Source organism: Sinocyclocheilus grahami, unplaced genomic scaffold (assembly GCF_001515645.1).
Source record: "Sinocyclocheilus grahami isolate Dianchi unplaced genomic scaffold, SAMN03320097.WGS_v1.1 scaffold84.1, whole genome shotgun sequence".
Lineage (NCBI taxonomy): Eukaryota > Metazoa > Chordata > Actinopteri > Cypriniformes > Cyprinidae > Sinocyclocheilus > Sinocyclocheilus grahami.
In genome coordinates this window covers 2,491,593-2,514,398 of record NW_015505263.1, presented here as the reverse complement: position 1 = coordinate 2,514,398, position 22,806 = coordinate 2,491,593, and the positions used below count along the sequence as shown (strand labels likewise).

Sequence of the window (22,806 nt, the reverse complement as noted above, 5' to 3'; positions counted from 1 at the left end):
ATCAAAAATGTCTGATACAAATTATATATATATATATATATATATATATATATATATATATATATATATATATAAATAAATGTATAATACATGAATACACAGGTTAATAAACCTAACAAGGGAATGTCAATTATTTATTTGAATAACCATTAAACTTAATTAAAAAAATAAGTCGAAATGTGCATGCAGAACATCTGCTCAACAGATTCACTGACATCTAAAGAGGTTTCAGTGAAACCAATGCATGTGTCCATATCAAAACAACACCCACTGCAGACATAAAAACACTCAACCATACAAAAGAACGACACAAAACACTATAAAACCACTGCAAATCTGGCCACGCTTCTAAATGCAAACCTGTCAATAATTGTCAAATGACTTCAAACAAAAAAAAATACTAGTAAACACCCCATTGCTGATGGTGCCTTCATTCTCCTGTCTATATAGCATGCTAGCTCCCTGCAAGGCAACATTGGGACCATAAAATGAGTACAAATAATGTTATTTCTCACCAATAACGATTCTCAGATGTTTCAATCTTGTCAGCACGTCCTTCTTGGGGTCCAGCACTTTCTGTGTCGATTTCCTGACATCTCCATGAGTTTTTTTAGAGAACATTCCGAGATGTTTTGAAGAGCTAATGATAATCTTCCGTTAATTCCCTCAAACATGGAAGGGCTTGTCAGATTCGCGGCTCGAAAGGTGTTATGGGTTGTAAGGAAACTTGAGGAAATAGAGGTGAGGCGTGCATTTTTTTCAGCAGAGGAGGTCAGACAAAAGAAAAGAGCAGCCAGCCCTCCTCTGTGTGTGTGTGTGTGTCTTGTGAACTACACACACACACCTCTCTGAAGAACTGAAAACATGGCGGAGGACGCGATATGAAAAACACCTTAATCGAAGCCAGAGTCATTCAACGCTCAGCAGTCATCTGAAGCACTATCACTCACCAGAATCGACAGGACAGTCTGATGAAAGCTTCCCTCACCCATGAGTCACGCTCAAAACAACTTTCACAGTTATGTTTGGGAGGTGAGATATAGAATGGGAAGAGTTTTGGCTTCTTCGACAAAAATTCTTCTTATCTAATAAACTTGTTGAAGTCTCTATCAAAATGATCCATAATTGTTATCCGGTAAATTACAAACTTGCTAAATTTAACAATAGTATTTCCCCCAATTGCTCCTTTTGCCTTCAGTCTGAAGAAACAATCAATCATTTATTTTGGGACTGTGCTTATTCTAAAGTGTCCTGGGTTGACTTTTCCATTTTTATTCAAAAATATTTATATTCAAACTTTTGTATAACCCCCAAAATTGTGTTTTTTGGTTACTCCTTGAATTTAGATCTTTCTCAGTGTAAATGTAATATTAATCTATTGCTATATCTTGCTAAAGTTTACATTCATAAGTGTACATTTTCAAAGAAAACTCCTTACTTTTTTATTTTCAGGGAAGATTTTGATGTATATGTAAACTCTTTAAGAAACTCTAATAATTCTATTGCATGTAAGACTCTTTCATGGTGTAAATCTTATAAGTTAACATAGTATGCTTTGGAGTATTGTTTGTAACCCTTATTGCCTTTTGTTCTTATACTTGTCTTTGTAATTTTATGCGTTGTTCTTTTATTGCATAATAAAAAAAGGAAAAAAAAATGTTTGGGAGGTGTTTCGCTTTTAAGTAAAGAATGTAATAATTCTTCGAAAACTCTCGAAACTCAATTTCTCCGAAAGGGAATTTTTTGGGGGGGTTCTAAAATAGATAACATTCAATGGAGGAAAACATGGTTATTACCATATAAATACTGTATACCTAATAAAGTGAAAGAAGTGCATTTTAAAATTGTGTAAATAATATATACCCTTGTGTCGAAATTTTGTGATGTAGCTGATATATGCACCTTCTGTAAAAAAGAAAGTGAAGATATTTGTCATTTATTTTTCTCTTGTAATGTTTCATCACTTTTCTGGAAAGATCTGAGTTCCTATTGTTTTTCTAAAGTTAATATGAACTGTAATGTACACATTAAGGATGTTGTTTGCTTTTTTGAAAACCAAAACAAATCTTTAGAATCTGCTGTTAACTTTCTTATCCTTCTGGCAAAATTCTATTTGAACAAACAAAGGTTTCTTAAGAAAATACCTACTTTTATAGATTTCTTATGTGAAGTAGAACATTTAATTCAATCACTAAGAGTAATTAATAACAAAAAATGTATTTCTTTTTTGAAGAGATATGATGAGATCTTTCATGTACCGTGATTAATACCTGTTTTGGTGTTTTTTTTTTTAAATCCTCTTTTCTTTATTTGTTCTGTTCCTGCCTTTATGTTCATTAAAAAGCTGTTTAAATGTGAAAAAGTCATTATCAACTTCTTTTTTTTCTCTTCTCTTCTCTTCCATATGCTCAGATGACATTGGATGTATTTTTGAGACTTTATGTGTAATGTATGCTAAGTTGTTATTCATTAATGTCAACTCTGAGTTGTTTGCAATAAAAAAATAATCATAATAATAATCGACAGGACAGCAGAAACATTACACATTCATAAACAATATTTATTAATTCATTTTTAAGTATCAATAGATGATTGGATTTCATATTTGACAAAAGAAGCGTAAGAGATTTCTAAACTGTTATAATGAGATATGTTTATTAGCCGTTATGTTTTTGCATTCATGTTTTTTTGTTTGTTTTATGTAAGCTGTTTTAATTAATATACCATTTTCTGTTTATCATTGTATGTTTTGCCTTTGTGGCTCAATAATGTGTAAATATCTATTTGTTAAAACTGTATTATATCAATTTATTGTGCTCATTTCTTCAAGGCTGAAAAAAAACGACTTTCTCTGCAGGAATAAAAACTTGGCAAATAGACAGAGGTTGACTGAAAAAATGCATAAAGTACAAAATAAGCATCTTTTTTGTGGTGTTTTATTACATATTTAAAAATATAAACATATACTTAAATGTATAACTTAAATATAACATATACTTTAGAGTGAAATACATGATTTAATGAAATAATCAATTTAACCTCTTTTTAAAGTTTGCAGGTTTCACCCCTATAAGTTCCAGATTTTTAATAATCATAAGATAATAGTGATATAAGTTGTAAGCTGCTTCCCTGCCCTGATACTGTTCTGTATTCGTATATTCTAGCAAACAAGTAAAATAAATGAATGAATGAATGAAAACACAATAAAACTTCAAACTTTATCTTTATTGTTTAGTTTTTCCAAAATAGTTAAAAAAAAAAAAGTATTTGTATTCTTATATATAAATTTTTTTATTTTGAGTGACATATTCCTTTGAGAATAAATTAATAAAAAAGAAAAAAAACTTGAAGAAATAGGATTAAGACCAGGTTAGGAGATTCTGAATTATTGTTGCATTGTGAAATTGTCTGAAAATGAAATTGGTTAAAACTGGTTAATAATAAATGAGATTTTATAAGTTTACTTAATACAGCATTTAAAACAACACAATCATTTCATCCAGTCGTCCATTGATTTATACAGCCTGTATTTGCAGCCGTAAACACGCTCTCCCACAGGACGAGTGACGACGGGGAACTGTAGTTCTTTAGTCCACTAAGAACAATAGTACCGGAAGGATCGGTGTCACCATAAAAACTACAAGCCCCAGAGTGCTACAACAGCGCACATTCCGCGCAGCTTTTCAGAGGGTGGCATGGCTTAAAAAACAGCAAAACAGAGGGGTTTTTGTGGTTTGCAAATTATTAAAATAGGTCAAGCGATTTAATAAGCAAGAGCTGCCTGTTTTCTTTTCATCGTATCTAGACTAATCGACAACTACTGGTAATTTGCAGGATTTGAACGTTTGTTAGCATGATACATCTAGATGTGTATATTGTCTGTTTTGTTTTTAGCAATAACATCAAGCTAACAAACACATCTGCTCACATAAAAGATTGATTTAAAGGTGAAAAGTAGTTCAGTTTATTTCCCGGTAGTCTTAAGTTTAAAAAAAGACGGGATGCCAGTGCATTCGAGAGAAAAGAAGGAGAGCAACCGTGAAGAGATGGAGGTGGATTTCGCAGAGCAAGAGGGGAGCAGCTCAGAAGATGAGGATACAGAGAGCTCTTCTGTCTCTGAAGATGGGGAAAGTTCAGGTGCGAATGAGACTTTTGATTTTCTCTAGGAAGATATACAGGAATAGATGGAAACATGTTATTGCATTCAAATTGCAATACAAGAACCATGCAAATAAGGGTTTGTTTCTTTAGAGGAGCAGATTTGGAGAAATTTCAAACATTTCTTACATAATTTGCTCACCAGTAAATCCTCTGCAGTGAATGGGTGCCGTCAGAATGAGAGTCCAAACAGCTGATACGTCTTCCACAAGTCTTTCATGTGACCCAAGCCCATCAATGAATGTATTGTGACTACACTCTCATTCTGACGGCACCCATTCACTGCAGAGGATCCATTGGTGAGCAAGTGATGTAATGCTACATTTCTCCATATATGGTTTGATGAAGAAACAAACTCATCTACATCTTGAATGGCCTGATGGTAAGCGAATTTTCATAAAATCTTCATTTTTGGGCAAACTATTACTTTAAATGAATAAAAAAATAAAACATTTTTTACTCACAGAAATGGATGATGAGGACTGTGAAAGAAGAAGGGTGGAATGCATTGACGAAATGACAAATCTAGAAAAACAGTTCACTGACCTCAAAGACCAGTATGTACCATCCTCTTGTTTGTATTTAATCTGTGCATGAATATGTTATTTACAAGTGCATGCAAACTTTTCTTTAGGTTATATAAAGAGAGACTGAGTCAAATGGATACCAAACTTCAGGAAGTGATGTCGGGAAAGGCACCAGAGTACCTGGAACCCCTTGCATATCTTCAGGAGAACATGCAGATTAGAACTAAAATTGCAGGTCTGTCTGATGTCCAAACTGAACATGGGATTATTGTTCTTTGAAATTGTGCATTTAAATGAGTTTTGTTTTTTTAGGTAAGAAAGTGCATTGTCTCATTGTTGAAATAATACATTCGTGCATAGGTATCTACAGAGAGTTGTGCTTGGAATCAGTGAAAAATAAATGCGACTGTGAAACCCAAGCAGCGTTCCAGCACTGGGAGGTGAGCTTTACAGATGTAATCTGCTATTACCTAAACAACGGTGCATGTCTGAAATGTCTTGAGTCATCATAACTGAGCCATACAAGAGTATTTATATTACTCGAAGCTGTTTTATACTCTTAACAGCACTAAAAGCCTGCCAGTAACCACATTCAAACATGCATCTATTTAAAGGTCCCATATTTTACACCTTTCTGGAGTTTTATTTTAGGTTTTGATGTCCTTAAGAATATATATTTGCGGTATAAGTACCAAAAACCATCTCAATATATTTTTACAGCTCCTTTCTCAGGAGCTCTGCCGAGAACAGGTCGATTTTGATCTGTCTAATTGATATTCATGAGCCTCTCTTCTGATTGGCCTGTTGTTTTCTGAGTGACCCACGGTCAGGACAACCACAGGTAAATAGGGTCAGCGACGTCACAGCGCTAGCTGGAGGCAGCAAAACAAAGGGGAAAGTAGAGGCGGCCCATTCAAACCAGCGCAGATTCGGCTACATAAGGAGCTTAAAATATCATCTTGTTGTGATGTTGGGTGCCAGATTCGACGTAATACAGCCTCAAATTAGACACTTGATCGCATATCTGCTGCCACTGCCAGACAAAAAACAGACGACGGTTGTGGTTAAATGCGATAAAACGAGCAGACTAGACAGAAACGATCGTCACAAAAGGAGAGTGGGACGGTGGGTGGTGCTCGGGGTGGTGACTGAAGGCGGTGACTGTGTAGTTCTGACGTCAACTTTTTACGGAAGTCACAGCGGTTCGTGAAAAATCACAGCTACTTTATGCAGGCTGTGTGCATTTTACTGTGGACTGACTGTTTTGAAACTTATATGGTAGTTACATCGCACCTAGACCTCAGTTATCATGAAAAAAGCCGGGAAATTTCAGTTTTGACAATATGGGACCTTTAAACAAACTTTCAAAACTAAATACAATTCTAATTTGTTTCATTTGATCTCTTCTAGAGTGAAAAACTGTTATTATTTGATACGGTGCAAAGTGAACTAGAGGAGAAGATCAGACGTTTGGAGGAAGACCGTCACAGTATAGATATTACTTCAGGTATTGAGATTGTGAATACTGTCACAAATAATTTAGTTTTTTGTGTTTATACAATCTTTGTCATATTTCCCCTACAGAGCTCTGGACCGATGAGTTACAATCAAGAAAAAATAAGAAGAAAGATCCCTTCAGTCCAGACAAAAAGAAAAAGCCTGTCGTTGTGTCCGATATCCTTTACTTCAACCTGTTGTTCATACCTATAATCATCAGTCTATCCAGAATTTGCTTGAAAAGTCTGTCATTTGTGACCATATATAGTTTACATGCTGCAAGACCTGGATATACTGGAAGACTGGACTGCTATTAGAAAGGTTAGACTGTCAAAAACAGAACCCCTTTTTTTATGAAATGATTATTATTGTAAAGTAAATTGTGTTTTGTTAATATCTTGTAGGCCATGGCAACATTAGGACCTCATAGAGTAAAGACCGATGGTAAGATCATATCTATTAGCTACTGTGTTTAATTTTCATAACTATATTGAAGTAAATTATTCTTCTAATGTAATATTACATTATTTATTAGTTAAATACTAAATACTACAGTTCAAAAGTTTGGCCAGTTTGGTCTCTAATGCATTTATTCGATCAAAAACACAGTAAACATAGTAATATTGTGAAATATTATTACACTTTAAAATAACTGTTCTCTTTTTTAATACATTTTAAAATGTTTTTTTTTTCCTGTGATGCAAACCTGAATTTTCAGCATCATTACTCCAGTGTTCAGTGTACACGATCCTTCAGAAATAATTCTGATACACTGATTTGCTGCAAAAAAAAATTGTTAATGTTGAAAACATCTATGCTGCTTAAAGGGGTCATATGAGGCTTTTTTAAAGATCATTATTTTGTGTATTTGGTGTAACAGAATATGTTGACTTGCTTTAATGTTCAAAAAACACATTATTTTTCAAATACTGTACATTATTGTAGGTCCTCTATGCCCCGCCTCTCTCAAACGCTTCGTTTTCTACAAACCCAATTCCAAAAAAGTTGGGACACTGTACAAATTGTGAGTAAAAAAGGAATGGAATAATTTACAAATCTCATAAACTTATATTTTATTCACAATAGAATATAGATAACATATCAAATGTTGAAAGTGAGACATTTTGAAATGTCATGCCAAATATTGGCTCATTTTGGAAAGCAGTCTCGGCTGAAACCTTTCTACGGTAAGCCCAGTGCAGAGGACAGGTGCAGCAAGCCTCTGACTGTTCACGCAAATTTCTTCTTGGTTGCAGTGAAACGTTCCATGTACTGAAAAAACAAAGATTAAAGCAAGTCATTATATGACTATGCAAGAAAGAAAGAGTATAAAAAACGATTTTAAAAAGTCTTTTTAATGTAGATTGGCATTAGACTCCTAAATCACATGCTTAAGACTGTTTAGAATGTATGCTACGGGTCAAACGTTTGGAATAATTAGGATCTTTTTTATGGTTTTGAAATGCGATCTTGCTTACCAAGGTTGCCTTTTTTTCCACAAATACAGCAAAAACAGATATATTATGAAATATTATTACAATTTAAAATAACTGCTTTTTATTGTTAAATTCTAAAATGTAATTCCTGTGATGGCAAAGCTGAATTTAACAGTGTGTCACATGATCCTTCAGAAATCATTCTAATATGATTATTTGATGCTGAAGAAACATTTATTATTATCGATGTTGAAAAAAGTTTTTTTTCTGCTTAATATTTTTCTGGAAACTGGGTTACACTACCATTTAAAAGTTAGTGTAATAATAAATGATCTGCTCATTTTGGAAAATGAAACCTCTGCTTATAACATGATTGTAATAAACATTTTAATGTGAAAATCAAACTCATAAAGCTTTCAATTGATGCCCTGTTTACACCTGGAAGTAAGATCTGTTTTGGGCGAACTAATAACAAGTGGACTAACTAGATGTTTAAACTGGGTTCAAAATGTTTAGAGATTTAATCAAACTTCATTCAGAATCAACAACACACACACACACACACACACAAAATAACATAACATCTACAGTGTAAACAGCACTGCTTGAAACATTAAAATTGCTCTTAGATTAATAAGGGATTATATTTGGAGGAAATTATATTTGACATTTTTTTTCTTTCTCTTTTAATCCCTGGTGTAAATGTGACAAGTGTGAAACAAGAATAAATCTGAACTGAACTGAAGTGAATTGCTCAATTCAGAGCTAGATTTCAACAAAAAAGTATTATCTCTTCGCCGCTTCTAAAATCCTATTACACCTTGCTGAAATGTCTGGTTGGATTTTGGGGGATTTGACTGTGTCAAAAACAAATAATTAGACCAGCTTTGTTTTACATTCAAACTTAAACTGTGGTATTTTCCATTTTGGAAAAACACGTGATATTTATAGAAGAGGATGAGACACACAAAACTGACTATTAACACTGGACCTCGAATCTAAACTAAAAAGAAAAACAAAACCATTTTTATGTCTTCTTATAAAAGGCTTTAGAGCTATAAGAGTAGTCTAAACTGACACAAACTTACTTTATCATATCCTTCTAGGTCACGCAACATTCTAACTTCAAAGAGGTTGCCCTCCACGGACAGCAGGGACACCTGGGAGTCTGAGAGGATGGAGAAGGGGATAGAGGAGATCTCCAGACAGTTCTCCTCCAGCCGTAAGACCTTCAGTCTGGGAGCACGAGACACCTCTGGAGACAGAGTCGAAATCTGAAACAGAACAAACACAGCACAAAAAGTCACCCTGACACATCTATACCATAGACACATTTCCTAAACGCAATAAACTAAAAAAAAACCTCACCTGGTTCTGATTGAGGTTGATTTCAATGGCTTGCAGTTCGGCCACCTCTGCAGGAACCACCTGGATCTTATTCTTGGACAGGTCCAGAACATCGAGCTGGCGAAGGGTGCAGAGTCCGCTAGGAAACTCCTTGAAGCGATTCCCAGACAGGCTCAGGGTCCGCAAAGACTTCAGCTGACCCACCGATGAAGGAACCTGATTCAACTGGTTCCCATTTAAAATAAGAGTCTCCAGCTTCTTGAGTTTCCCGATGTCATTTGGTAGACTGGCTATACACGAATGAAAAAAAACTAATGGAGTGCTTAAGGGTTCATATCATAGAATACAGGCTCCTATGAAATAATATGACTTTGATTTATTATGTAGACACTATAGTAAGAAATGTTTAATGAGCAGGAAATCAGCATATTAGAATGATTTCTGAAGGATCATGTGACACTGAAGACTGGAGTAAGGGTTGCTAAAATTCAGCTTTGCCTCAGAGGAATAAATTACATTTTTAATATATATATATTCAATTAAAAAACGTATTTTAAATTGTAATAATATTTCACAATATTACTGTTTATTTAACACTATATTTACTGTATTTTTGATCAAATAAACACAGCATTGATGAGTATAAGACTTTTAGAGACATTAAAAGTTGTAATTATATATATATATATAAAATCTATGATCAATTTTAAGTGTTTGTGTTTTTCAATTAAATACAATGATCATTTATAATTACTTTTTTAATATTTATATTTAAATAATAATATTTAATGTTTATATTAAAATTACAATTAAATAAGAAAGATGAACATAAATGAATTAGTGAAGGCCAAAAACTGATTTAAAAATGGGGAAAACTTCAAAGAAACATTGGCCAATATAAATCTTCCCCCAATACTCATTATAAATTGTTATTAGCTATTATGAAAATGTTTGTCGTCAACTTCCCAAAAATGGGCCATTTAGAAATAGTTCACCATGCATCAATTTGACAGGGGATTACTACTTTGACATGCAAAGATGTTAGCCAATCACAACAGAGCTCATTTACATACAAAAGCCTTAAAAGTACAGAAGCAAAATGAACATATTTAATTCTAAGGGACAAAAAATGAGCAAAATAATTATATAAAACTATGTTTTGATTGCAAAACAAAAACAAAAATAAAAGTGTAGAATGATAAGTTTATCTTTATGTTGGCCATATTTAGCTATTTGTGTACACTTACTCAGTTTATTGCTGCTTATTGTGAGACTCTTGAGTTGCTGGAAGCCTCCTATGAATGCTGGAAGCACCTCGATTTTGTTGTTGGACAGATCGACTGTCCGCAGGTTTCCGGTGAGTTTCTGCAGCTCCTCTGGGAACTACATAAACAGAGACATGTGAGCTGTTAATAATCCATGAGGACATCGCTGCTAAGTGCATCAGAGCGGTGAATATGATTACGACAAGCCTATTAGTACCTCCGTCAAACCCTTTCCGGTCAGCTGAAAGACTCCAGTCTTCTGAGATGTTTCCAAATGAGCTTTGAGCGCATTGTTCCCCATTTACAGGATATGGATGCTGTCGAATTTGATATCAGGAAATCTACTGGAAGACTAAAATAAAGTTAGATTAAAAAAAAAATAATAAAGTTAGTTAGTTACCAAGGTTATTGTGTGGTGACCATTATTTAAAGGGATAGTTCACCCCAAAAAATAAAAATTCAGTAATTTATTCACCCAAGTTGTGAGTTTCTTTCTTTTGTTGAACATAATAGAAATAATTTGAAGAATGCTGGTAACCAAACAGTTGCTGGTAGCCATTGACTTGAGTTTGAGTTTGAAACAACATGAGGGTCAGTAAATGATGACAGAATATTCATTTTTGGGTGAACTAACCCTTCAACTCTTACCGTGGTTAGATTAACACAAATAGGGTTTCTACAAAATATAATAGAACGAGTTATGAAAAATACGGTTTAATCCTAAAAGTTGTAATCCTCATTCATTCACAAATTATTAAGTAAAAATCTACTTGAACATTTAAGCTAAAATCTTAGAGTTATAATAGTTGTTACCATAGTAAAAACATAGTAAATAATATAATCCATATGACATAATAATTTCTGAGCCAAAAAAACAAACAAATTTGGAACATTGAACAGCTTTGCAGAGCTAAATATAATCTTTCAGCACTTTAGCGCGAAGTCTAACCAGCGAAGAGCTGTCAACAATCTGAACGTGCGCGACTGAAAACCATGTAATTCGGCTTAATATTGCATATTATTTCAGAGTAATATTTACCTTAGCCAGCTAGCTCGACTGGCTATCTGTAAATCCACAGTTTGACAATGTGTACAGCAGGAAAAGTTTACAGAATCCCGTTGGCTGGAGCTAAAGATCCTTCTTTAAGCGCTTATAAATGTGTAAAACAGTAATACAATATTATCAGATGGTGATCTAAGGAACTTTGCCCATCCCAGGTTGATGTTTGTTTATGTAGAAACAGACAGATGATTGAGGCTCTTGCGTGTAATTGCACCTCCCGTCCGCTGGCTGGCGGTAATAGACAATGTATCCTCCGTTGCATATTCTGTATATCGCCACTTAGTGGCTTGGCTGTGACACGGCCATGATTTTTTCAAATCCATCTAAATTACAATACATCTAAATTAGCCATGCATTCATGTCATGCATTATCAATAATTGGTCTCCCTTATAAAACGTCCATAGGGTTGGGGTTACCATATTTAAGTGTACTCCAGCTATTATTAATAGCCTACGTTAAAATAATAATAAATTATCTTATTCATTGCTCTGTTCATAAATTAGACTAAATTAAGTTGTCAGACAATTCTTTACCAGCTACTTATGTTAGATGATATTTCATCAAAATGATCTACTCACAAGAGAAAAAGCATGGACTTTGCACATCATATATATAAGAAAATTCTATGACACTAAGTTATAGAAAACACTTCAACTGTATGAAGCATTCAGAATCGCTCTGATTTAGTTCTGTTCTTTTTAGTTCTGACATTGGTGGCAATGATTGTTATAGTAACAACAACTAATATTGTCTATAACAGATCCTATGGTTACCATAGTGAATGTTTGTCAGGGCTGTACAGTGTTGAGTGCCAGAGACCACATCCACGTCCTGACATGTGGTAAAAGATGCAATTGTTGCTATTTAGTTACTTTATTATATAATGACTAGTTACTCTCTTCTTACTAAAGCATCAGTAAAAAAGAAAATTGCAAAAAGTGTACCTTTAGTTTAAGGGTACCAAAGCTTCATTGTGGCAGTACCCATAAATGTACAACTTTTTACCTTATTTACTTCTAAACGGTTTATAGTAGTAGGCTACCTTATAGGTACATATTACTATTCTAAGATACTAATGCACCTTTTAGGCATAGATAAGGTCAAATTGTTCCCCAGTTTTTCTCCAGTGACAAGCTATTGCACACATATTCATAAATTCATAAAATGTTGATGGTCAATTATTAATTGGTCAAATGCAAATATCAAAAAAGTTTTTCAATGTTTTATTACTCTTTTTTTTTACATAAGTGTCTGCTAAATTAATACACATAAATATATAATAAAACTGTAATTCAGGCACTATTTTGTCTACAAAATAACTTAAAATATTAAAATTACAATACACATTACAAATTGCAATACACAAGTAAAAGCACAAGCCTCAGCTTCATTGAAACAAGTAATTAAGTATATTGTAACATTGAAACAAACACGTTATTTTAGGAGGTTTTGGTCTGCACACACTTACAGCCCACTATTACTCTCGCAAAAGTTGCACTTAAGCATTTTTTTGTCTTCCGTATCCTGTTTCAGCAACAGGGTATTCTGATCAAGATTTAAGAGACAATACTGGTGTATTATAATCTGTGTTTAATGCAACTACTATATTTGATAGAAGTATAGTAGAGCAGAGGCAGTTAACACGGAGGCTGATGAATGATACACGGGGTCACTTTTTGAGCAATGTTGCCATCAACGGGCAAGCAGGTGACACAGGGCCCACGACCGATCTAAAATATCCAGATAGAAATTTGTTACCTATTCTCAATGGGAAACTGTCCAAGAAACATTGCTCGAAAAAGTTTCCCGGCAAAATTGCTCAAAATGTTGCCCCATGTATCATCAGCATCAAAGTTTTGAACAAACGTTCTTCCAGTACTGTAAGCTATCTGGTCTTTAAGGATGTTCTCAAAACATTAAACAAAAATTATTTACGCATCATTCATAGAACCCCCCCCCCCCCAAATGTTTAGTTTAAACATTAAAAATGTTACAAATTTTAACTTTTCTTTGTTGTTGTTGTTGTTTTTAAAACTTGTTTCAAACTGTTCCGAGAAAATTCAAAAGTAACGTTCCTGTATGTTTACAAAATCATAAAATTGAATGCTCCCTTCACATGCACATAACCAAGAAAGGTATTTCTGTCAGGACCACTATCGTCAAAGATGATTGACAATTAGCATACAGTTAACATAAATGTATTGCAGATATTGTTAAAGTTCAATCATTTTATGTACGCATTTTAGAATTAGTCTGATTCAAAGGAGAATCAGAAGGCTGAATCCTGACTGACAGAGGAGGAGTTGGGGATGGAGGAGGGTAATTAGCTATTGAGCAATGTGATAACTGCTGATAATACTGAGGGACCTTATATATGAATACTTAGGTAGGTGTCTTATTCCCATAGGTAGATGGGGATCAGCTGAAGGTCAGCTGATGCGAGCTTGACTAACGTGACCTGCCAGAACTAACGCTACGCTAGATTTTTAAACTATCAGAGAACGTTCAGAATTTTTTTGGGGTTTGTTTTCTTTAAAGGAAACATTAGCAAAATATTCTTAGAACATATTTTTATTAGCTGGACAACATGTTTTTTTTTTTAATGACATTTCTTTATTTTATGGTTTTTCAGCAAAACCAATTACCATACAAACATTTTTCGGGAAAAAAAGTGTTATGATGTTTAACTACCTCAAAACTTACAGAGAGTTCACAATAATGATCGTGACAGTGATAGATAAGTGTTCTGATTAATTAAAGAAACTATCAAAAACATGCTTAAATATTGTATTAATACTCAATACATAAATATCATAAGCGTCTGCTAAATCAATAAATGCAAATATTTAAAACAAATTTCATTCAGGAACCATTTTGTCTCCAAAATAACTTAAAATCTGTTAAAAGTCGCAGCTTCTATAGGAACAAATAAATACGTTCATTCTAATATGGAAACATACGAGTAATTTTAGGAGGTTTTGGCCCACACACACGTACAGCCCACTGTTACTCTCTCAAAAGTCGCCCTGAAGCACTTCCTGTCCTCCGTATCCTGTTTTAGCACCAGGATCTCCTGATAAATGGGCAATGAGTTCAGTCTCGTATCCACGCCATTGGGAAGGGTGCAATATTCTGAATTGCACTGGGCTTCAAAGATGACCTGTGGTATTCTGCGTTGTGAAAACTTCGGTCTGAAAGCAGAGAAAACAAGAATCTATAATTGCTCTGAGACAAAACCCACATAACTAACCAAGACCTGATTGTCTTTGTTTTACACTGATGTCACATGGCCTGCTGTCTCTTAAAAATACTTACATAGTAGCCATGACAGCTAGCTTGATGTTAACCTCCCAAACAATACATCTGATTCCTGCTACATCATCAAACTTTGCGTATGCCATGAACTGTAAATGATTTTCGTCGACATAAAACAGATTTAAACATCATTCTACCGCTGTAATTCTAAATCGTAGTACTTTTTGATTCACTTATGAGTTTGGCGAATGGATCATTTGTTTCTGTGACTGTGTAACTCACATCCAGGTCCATGCAGATAGTGAGCGGTTGTGGATGTTGCCATTTCCCTTTGCGTCTTCATCCAGAGAGGCATAAAAGTCATTGGAAATCGTCAAACTAGTGTCACATATCTTTTTCTGCCCTTGTTTGGCAAATGTGAGGTTCGCCAGCACACAGCTCAGCAAAACCTGAAAGAAAGATCATTATCTGTTATTATATTTCATTAAAATCAACCCATTTCTGAGCGGAGGCCTCTTTTCGTCACCATATATTACATTTAAACTTAATCTAAAAAAAGTTTTAAGATTAATCTCTAGTAAAGCAAGCATATAGTGCTAGTATAACTATTAGCATCACTAATAGAGTTAAACAACTGACTGTTTCGGTCATCTCACCATGTATTTAGCGTTGAAGAAGCTCAGAAACATCTTTAATGCCCTCTTCTTATTCTCTTGCGATGTGAAAATGTTTCTCGTTCACCTCATCTATTTATGCAATGCTTGATCGTGATTGCATAGATAATATGGCCTACCTCTGACCTGGATTCCTTCATCAGATCAATCGATAGGTGATTGCTGCTATGTTTAGACCTGCATTTTCCCTCTCATTGCCAGTAATCTGACCTATGGATTAAAGATCAGTCTATGTTGGCATTGTTGCAGATCCATTTCATGGAGAGAAAAAAAATGCTGAATCATAATAATCAGGCTTTTGGGGTGAGTTATCAAGATTTTGGATTCTGTTCAATCTTTTAGTCACGTTTCAGAACTTTATTTGGTTGTGTCTTGCGTTAATTTCATGCCAGTTTAATACACTGAAAAATGGCTTTGAAACAGTTTCCACTAAGAAATTGCTAGTAAATGTCACTAATAATTACAAAGAAATGAACACATTGAATATAGTCACAGTGAAATAGTATTTTCTTTAAAAACATACAATAGTTTTATTTACAACTATGAAAAATCTTTTTTTTATAGTGACACTCATGCAAGATGTTCTTAAATGATGAATTAATGTTTTTATCTGGTCTTTGTGAGGAGGAAGGCTTTCTGCAGTCATCCTAATGTGCCAAATGGATGAATGCATATATTTTCCTATTAAAATACACATGAATTTCCTGCTTTCTAACTTATTGAGAAAGCACAAAAGACCAGCATATGCTACACCTTGGATGCTTGTTTTCTACCATGGTTGGTTGGTTTGCACCCATGAGACAACTAAGTCAAGGAGACCCCCTTTGTGAACCAACTACACCAGAAAGACTTTGTTGGTTGTTATTTAAAGGGATAGTTCAACCAAAGATGAAAATTCTTTCATCATTTACACACCCTCATGTTGTATAACTTTCTTTTGTGGAATAAAAAAAGAAGCTATTTTGAAGAAAGTTGGTAACCAAACTGTTTTGGGTACCAATGATGGCCATTGTATAAAAAGATACTTCTCAAATGATCTTCTTTTATGTTCCATAGAAGAAAGAAAGTCATACAGATTTGAAACAAGATGAGGGTGAGTAAATGATGACAGAAGTTTCATTTTTGAGTGAGCTATCCCTTTAATATTTACTGGATAGCTTGTCTATTCTTTCACCAAAGACAGGCACTAACCCAGCTAACAGGGAACTTTGCTTTACATCATGGCAAGGTTCTCTCAAAGTTATGGACAAACATTCTTCCAATAACATTATTGCAAAATGCTGGGTTAAATACAACCCAGTGCTGGGTAAAATAGGGACAAACCCAGCAATTGGGTTGTTTTGACCCAGCATTTTTTTAGAGTGTAGAATGTTAATTCAAAGTTATCTGGTCTTTAATAACATTCTCAAAACGTTAGCAAAAAACTAAACATTATTATACATAATTTATGGAAAGTTTTTCTGAAACTAAGATGGTTTAGAGAACATTCAAAAGAAACATTATTATTAATAATTAATAATTAAATGGAATGTTCCCCTCAATGTTGACTCTATAACGTTCACGTAACCAAGAAAAAACGTTTTTTACACATATATAAAACTGGACATTTTGAATGTTCAGAGAACATTCAGAAATAACAATTTTGTAATCTTAACAAAACGTTCATATTTTTGTTAGCTGGAAACCTGGAGCAGGGAATTTATGCTGGTTAGAATATTTAACCATTGCATAATGGTCAATTCACGTGCACATCATTGAAGCTGGGTTTGTTCTTTCCACAAATTAAACTTTTTATATGCAAAAGGACAGAATGTAATGTCTTTGCATTATTCTCATTTGATTCAGATCAGTACTGAACCAAAACAATGCATGAATGAACAGGCTACGCCAGTGTATCAATAAATATTTGTAACTATATGAATAAGCAAAAACAATGAAAAAACAATGCAATGCTCTCTTTATCAAATACATGCCAAATATCAAAAAGGAAAGTTTATCTAATAGATTATCTAAAGTGATCAACTATCATTAAGCTATTTGCCATCTCAAAAGTCTTTCTGGAAATTCCGTCATGCGAAAGCATAAATGCAAAATGTTAATCATGCTTATTCTTATATAGACGCTCTAGCTGCTATGTACTGATGCATGGCAGCTTATCCCAGCATCAAAGTGAGAAGTGCTCTTGATAGATTGTTTTCACTGATACAGTGTCTCTATGCGGTGAGATCTATAGCATCTGAACGCTACAGTGCAAACCGGCCTATTTTCACCACCCACATAACCGTTCACATTTGCAAAGACAGCTCCTTTTTTAGTCAGTATTCTGAATTTGGTGTCTTTTTCTTTTATTAACTTTTTTTTTGTCATTTTATTATATATAATGTGAGTTTGTTTGGAAAAGTGTGTCTTAAAACTAACATTTATAGACAATAAAAAAATGAAAATGCTTCATTTAGGAATAATTAAGCAGCCATTCAAAAAGTATGAAACCACATTTTGCAAAGTTGACAGTTAATTGGTTTGAGTTTGTGACGTCCATTAATGGGCAGTTTTATTGGGCACCCTGTGGCTTAACCCAGAGTTATGTCACCGACATTGCCTTTCTTTGATGTGACAGCTCCCAATGCGGGAATGTAGTTTTTTTTTACTTGCTTTCAAATTGACTGATGACGAACCATTTACACAGTGAGCGGAAGCTACTCAGCAAATCACTGACCTCATTTTACCATTCTGCTTTTGATGAAAGGAAAATATAACGAAGATCTTTTGAGACACATCAGTCGGCCTTGTATAATTTCACCACAGTAAAATACATTGGCCAAAATAAAACCATTAGCATGACCACTGTGACGAAATAAGAGTATTACTAATTGCTTTAATAATAATAATAATAAAAATAAAAAAGACTTCTTATATGCTTTGAGCTGCTTATGCTTTTTAGTTGAACTTCATCACTGTCTAATTCAAAGAAACATGAAACTTTAAGGTTCTCCCCCAAGTTTGTGATTAATCAGCTGGGAATGTGAAATCAAATATTCACAATATGCCTTCAGTAGTAAAAATCCACAGTAGGATGTGGAAATAATCTCATAAGTGATGAAACTGTGAAAATGATGCAACTAATATGTAGCGTGGAAATTTAGGTTATTGATTTCAGCTCTTTTAAAGATTCTCCAAATTTGTGGTCTTATGTGGGTCACTATAAAAGCCCCTGTTCCTGGACGTTGAGTAACTGAACTCGTTTTCATGAGTAATAAAGTAGGAGATCTAAGATTCCTGAAGTAGGTCAGAGGCCTGCGTCACATTTCCAATGGTTTTAGGAAACATTGGGGGTTTAATGGTCTAAGATGATGAATCTGAGTATTTTTTAAAGGCATATTTCATCCAAAAATGAAAATTCTGTCACCGGCTTTTTTTAAAACAAATTTTGGTGGAACTTTTTTTTTGTCCGTAAAATGAATGTCAGTGGAGTCCAATGTTTTTTAGATCCGAGCGTTCATCAAAAAATATTTATTTTTTTCCTGTTCCACAGATGAAATAAAGTCACACTGGTTTGAAATGACATGACAGAATTTTCATTTTGGGGACACTGTCCCTTTAAGTTAAGTATTTTTAAATCATAAAACACAGTACACACTGAATAAAGTACATACAATACTCATTTTTAAACTTCACAACAAGAACACTATTGCAATGCATGTATTTGAAGCTGTCATACTGTTTTAGGGGATTACTTTTATTGTATTACTGTCATTTGCATGTGCATCACCCTCAATTCTGAGTCTTGAACATGTGGCCTTGTGTTTTCCCCACAATCCTTAGAAATTTCAAAGTAGAAGAGGGTAAAACCGCAATTGCTCTGCAACTGACGCAATCGTAAACCAGCGCTGGTGGGAAAAGCCATTACAGACACTGGGGCGGAAGTCTCCAAGTCGACATGACTTCTTGCAAACTATGCCAATCGAGGTCGCTGGCATTAACAGAAGGCAATGTAGGAGCTGACGTATAGTGGACAGAATCATACCCAGCAAGAATTTATTTCATCAGACTAATATATGCCTTCTGATCTGAGTGCTTATGAGACGGCGGTCAATGAAAGTAGGTTATGTTGGTATGTAATGGTTGCTATGCTAAGATGCAATAAACACAATAATATGTGGATACAAAATTTATTTAGACACTTCAAAAACACAAAATGTATGAATTTCTTTGCATTACACTCTTAAAAATAAAGGTGCTTCAAAAGGTTCTTCAAGCGATGCCATAGAAGAACCATTTTTGGTTCCACAAAGAACCATTCAGTCAAAGGTTCTTTAAAGAACCATCTCTTTCTTACCTTTTTATAATCTGAAGAACCTTCTTTCGCCACAAAGAACCTTTTGTGAAACAGAAAGGTTCTTCAGATGTTGAAGGTTCTTTATGGAACCATTTAGACAAAAAGGTTCTTCTCTGGCATCGTGAAGCACCTTTATTTTTAAGAGTGTAGGTAACAAAATGTCAAACCAAATGGTATTTATGTAAAATAAAATGACTCACTAAATAAGAACCATAGTTCAAAATTGTTTCAAAAAAATATTTTCTAGTTGTAAAATGTTAGTGGAATGTGTCCATATGACATCAATGACTTCATACATCCACTAAATATCACTTTGGGGCCAGTTTTATTTAAATTTTAGTTAAATTTAATAGCAGGCTCAGAAAAGCATGGAAGGTCATTTCACCCATGGGACAATAAATACAAATGGTAATTGTGAATTTTTTGTCTGACAATTCAGACTTTGTTTCCTCACAATTGTCAGAAATGAATTGAATTGTGAGATAAAGGTTAGAATTGTGAGATATAAACTCTTCTGGGAAGAAAAATCTGAAGAAGACTCAATTCTGAGAAGAAAAGTTATTGTGAGAATTGTGAGATTTAAATTAAATATTGCAAGAAAATTGTGAGACAAAAAGTTTCAATTACCTTTTTTAAAAAAAATTCCATTGCAGAAACAAGCTTCTATATAATTGTGAGATATGAACTCAAAATTTAGCATTTCTAAGAAAAAAAAGTCAGAATTCTGAGTTTACTGTATATCTTGCAATTCTGACTTTTTATCAGAATTCTGATATTACATCTCACAATTCAGACTTTTTTTTCTTAGAAATGCCAAATTGTGAGTAAAAAAGTCAGAATTGTGGGGTAAAAAGTAGAGATTATCTTTTTAATTGTTCATCCTGTGGTGGAATCAAGTTCCATAGGGTGGTAAAATGCCGTTAGTTCTGAGAAAATCTATAGAATCATTTATTTGCATATTGGTACCTTATACAATGAAATTAAATATTGTGTATTTATGAGTTCATAATATTTCATATTTATTTAAAACCCATTTGTCAGCCACATATTGGCAAAAGGAAATAGCACTGTGATTGAAGTGACACAATGCACTCAAAGCGATTTTTGCTGACACATTGAATATGACAACATAAAATACCATCAAAGGGTAGAACTCATCACAGGAAGTTCACCTACACCGCTGAGAATGCACGAACAGGCCTCTCTATATAAACTGCACATGCCACTTCAAATGTAGAGCAGCAAGACTTAAGACTGACAGAAGACATCAGAAAAAAAACTAAAAACAGGTCAAATGAATGCAACTATGTCATCAGCGCTAACCATCCAGTTTCTCATGGTGAGTATTGCTGAAATGTTCGAAGACGACCTGCTAACTATCTCCTAAGAATTTTTGTTGCTCAACTTGCAATGCTACTACGATTGAGTCTGAAATGACAGTGTCTGTGTTTCGCAGGTGGCTTGTATGATGGGGCTCGTTTTAATATCATTTGGAGCTGAGGGGGCACCTTCAAAACATCCTCAGAAGAAAGCAAACCACAGGTCATCAGAAGAATCGCATCCATCCTCATCATACCAGTTGATCTTGGATCCTGAGTTCAAATCCTCAGCCAACCCGATCCATCCAATCAACAACGACTCCATCTCTCCATGGACCTACACGTAAGACCTTGTCTTATAAACCCTTAAAAATAAAGAATCTTTATTGGCATTGAAGAAACTTCAAGATCCATGGGACCTTTCCATTCCACAAAATGTTCTTTATTGTGGAAAAAGGTTCTTTGGATTATTAAAATATTCTTCACACTAAGAACCGTTCACTGAAAAGTTCTTTGTGGAACCCGAATGGTTCTTTTATGGCATCACCACCAAAACTCCCTTTTGGAATGTTCATTTTTTAATTTGATGACGATGAACTGTCATTTCAGTATCAAATCCACATATACTTGTTTATTGCTTTTATATTTCAAAACTCCCTTTTGGAATGTTCATTTTTTAATTTGATGACGATGAACTGTCATTTCAGTATCATTACATTGCTTTTATATTTAGAATATGTGACCCTGGACCACAAAACCAGTCTTAAGTCGCTGGGGTATATTTGTAGCAATAGCCAAAAATACATTGTATGGGTCAAAATGATTGATTTTTCTTTTATGCCAAAAATCAATAGGATATTAAGTAAAGATCATGTTCCATGTAGACATTTTGTACATTTCCTACGGTAAATATATTAAAACTTAATTTTTTATTAGTAATATGCATTGCTAAGAACTTCATTTGGACAACTTTAAAGGCAATTTTATCAATATTTAGATATTTTGCACCCTCAGATTCCAGATTTTCAAATAGTTGTATCTCGGCCAAATATTCTACAAATATTCCAGATATTCCTATCCTAACAAACCTTACATCAATGGAAAGCTTATTTTTTCAGCTTTCAGATGATGTATAAACCTCAATTTCGAAAAATTGACCCTTATGACTGATTTTGTGGTCGAGGGTCACATATGACTGTTGCAACCCGCTAACCTAAAACTTATCATGATTCAAATTGTTTCATAGGTTTACACATGATGACAGCCTGTACCCTTCTAGCATCGCAGAGGCGAAATGTTCGCTGACTGGATGTTTGCTAGAAGGCGCTGAGGATTTCCATTCCAAACCGATTTACACCCAAATCATGGTCTTGAGGAAAATTCGAGGAGAAAAGCAGAATTACTCCTTAAAACTTGAGTACAAAACCATTGCAGTGGGATGCACCTGCGTTCGTCCATATGTACAACATGTTTAAAATGTGGGACCTGATGGAGTTACAATACTATCGATTTTTGATCATTAGTGTATTACAAATCCAGAACGTAAGGCTTAAGACTTATGACTTTATAAATTATTTATGGTATCATATACATGTTTGCAAAATGTAGGATATATATTTATGTTCATGATATTTTATGGATTATATATTTGAGATTTTTCTGGCAATAGAAGAATTCGATCTATCATCATCACGATTTTTGGATAAGGAGTTCAACCCTTCATCCGACTTGATCCATCTAATAATCCAATTTATTTATGTCATTACATGTGCTTCCAAATGTAGGATATTTATTTTCACTGGATTTTTAATTTGTGCCAACTATTTATTTATTGATCCAAATGTGTTTTAAATGTTATGATGACGCAATAAATAAGAAAAAAAACTACAAATATTGTTCTGATGGTCTATTTTTTCTATTTGGGAAAA

At 34.0% G+C, this 22,806-nt stretch overlaps 5 protein-coding genes across 6 annotated transcripts in view; 2 read left to right on the top strand and 3 right to left on the bottom strand.

Annotated features, from left to right (window-relative positions):
• LOC107586611 (ral GTPase-activating protein subunit alpha-1-like) overlaps positions 1–864 on the bottom strand; it is a 68,904-nt gene extending 68,040 nt beyond the window's left edge. Inside the window, exon 1 of the mRNA XM_016274062.1 lies at positions 516–864. Within this exon, the coding sequence (XP_016129548.1) occupies positions 516–621 (106 nt within the window). The 5' untranslated portion in view covers positions 622–864. The remainder of the gene's footprint in view (positions 1–515) is intronic.
• A 2,804-nt stretch (positions 865–3,668) lies between these two features.
• On the top strand, positions 3,669–6,658 carry LOC107586658 (breast cancer metastasis-suppressor 1-like protein-A). The gene is made up of 8 exons (XM_016274110.1): positions 3,669–4,137; positions 4,625–4,715; positions 4,793–4,920; positions 5,046–5,125; positions 6,096–6,192; positions 6,270–6,359; positions 6,439–6,503; positions 6,587–6,658. The coding sequence occupies exons 1-8, from the start codon at positions 4,002–4,004 to the stop codon at positions 6,656–6,658; spliced, it is 759 nt and encodes a 252-aa protein (XP_016129596.1). The 5' UTR covers positions 3,669–4,001.
• Positions 6,659–7,340: 682 nt separating this feature from the next.
• Positions 7,341–11,513, bottom strand: LOC107586676 (leucine-rich repeat-containing protein 57-like). Of its 2 annotated transcripts, none has more exons than XM_016274131.1 (6): positions 11,270–11,513; positions 10,448–10,582; positions 10,213–10,348; positions 8,987–9,255; positions 8,707–8,892; positions 7,341–7,454 (listed from the first exon to the last, which is right to left on the bottom strand). In XM_016274131.1, exons 2-6 carry the CDS (start codon positions 10,529–10,531, stop codon positions 7,413–7,415), a joined length of 717 nt encoding a protein of 238 aa, XP_016129617.1. In that variant the 5' UTR covers positions 10,532–10,582; positions 11,270–11,513; the 3' UTR covers positions 7,341–7,412. The 2 variants fall into 2 exon arrangements, with proteins under 2 accessions (XP_016129617.1, XP_016129618.1); XM_016274132.1 differs by having other exon boundaries at positions 10,448–10,571.
• Positions 11,514–14,121: 2,608 nt separating this feature from the next.
• On the bottom strand, positions 14,122–15,256 carry LOC107586675 (interleukin-17A-like). Its single transcript, XM_016274130.1, has 3 exons — positions 15,206–15,256; positions 14,832–14,998; positions 14,122–14,485 (listed from the first exon to the last, which is right to left on the bottom strand). The coding sequence occupies exons 1-3, from the start codon at positions 15,236–15,238 to the stop codon at positions 14,263–14,265; spliced, it is 423 nt and encodes a 140-aa protein (XP_016129616.1). The 5' UTR covers positions 15,239–15,256; the 3' UTR covers positions 14,122–14,262.
• Positions 15,257–20,826: 5,570 nt separating this feature from the next.
• LOC107586610 (interleukin-17F-like) lies at positions 20,827–22,353 on the top strand. Its single transcript, XM_016274061.1, has 3 exons — positions 20,827–20,898; positions 21,016–21,221; positions 22,125–22,353. The coding sequence occupies exons 1-3, from the start codon at positions 20,854–20,856 to the stop codon at positions 22,351–22,353; spliced, it is 480 nt and encodes a 159-aa protein (XP_016129547.1). The 5' UTR covers positions 20,827–20,853.
• The last annotated feature ends 453 nt before the right edge of the window (positions 22,354–22,806 follow it).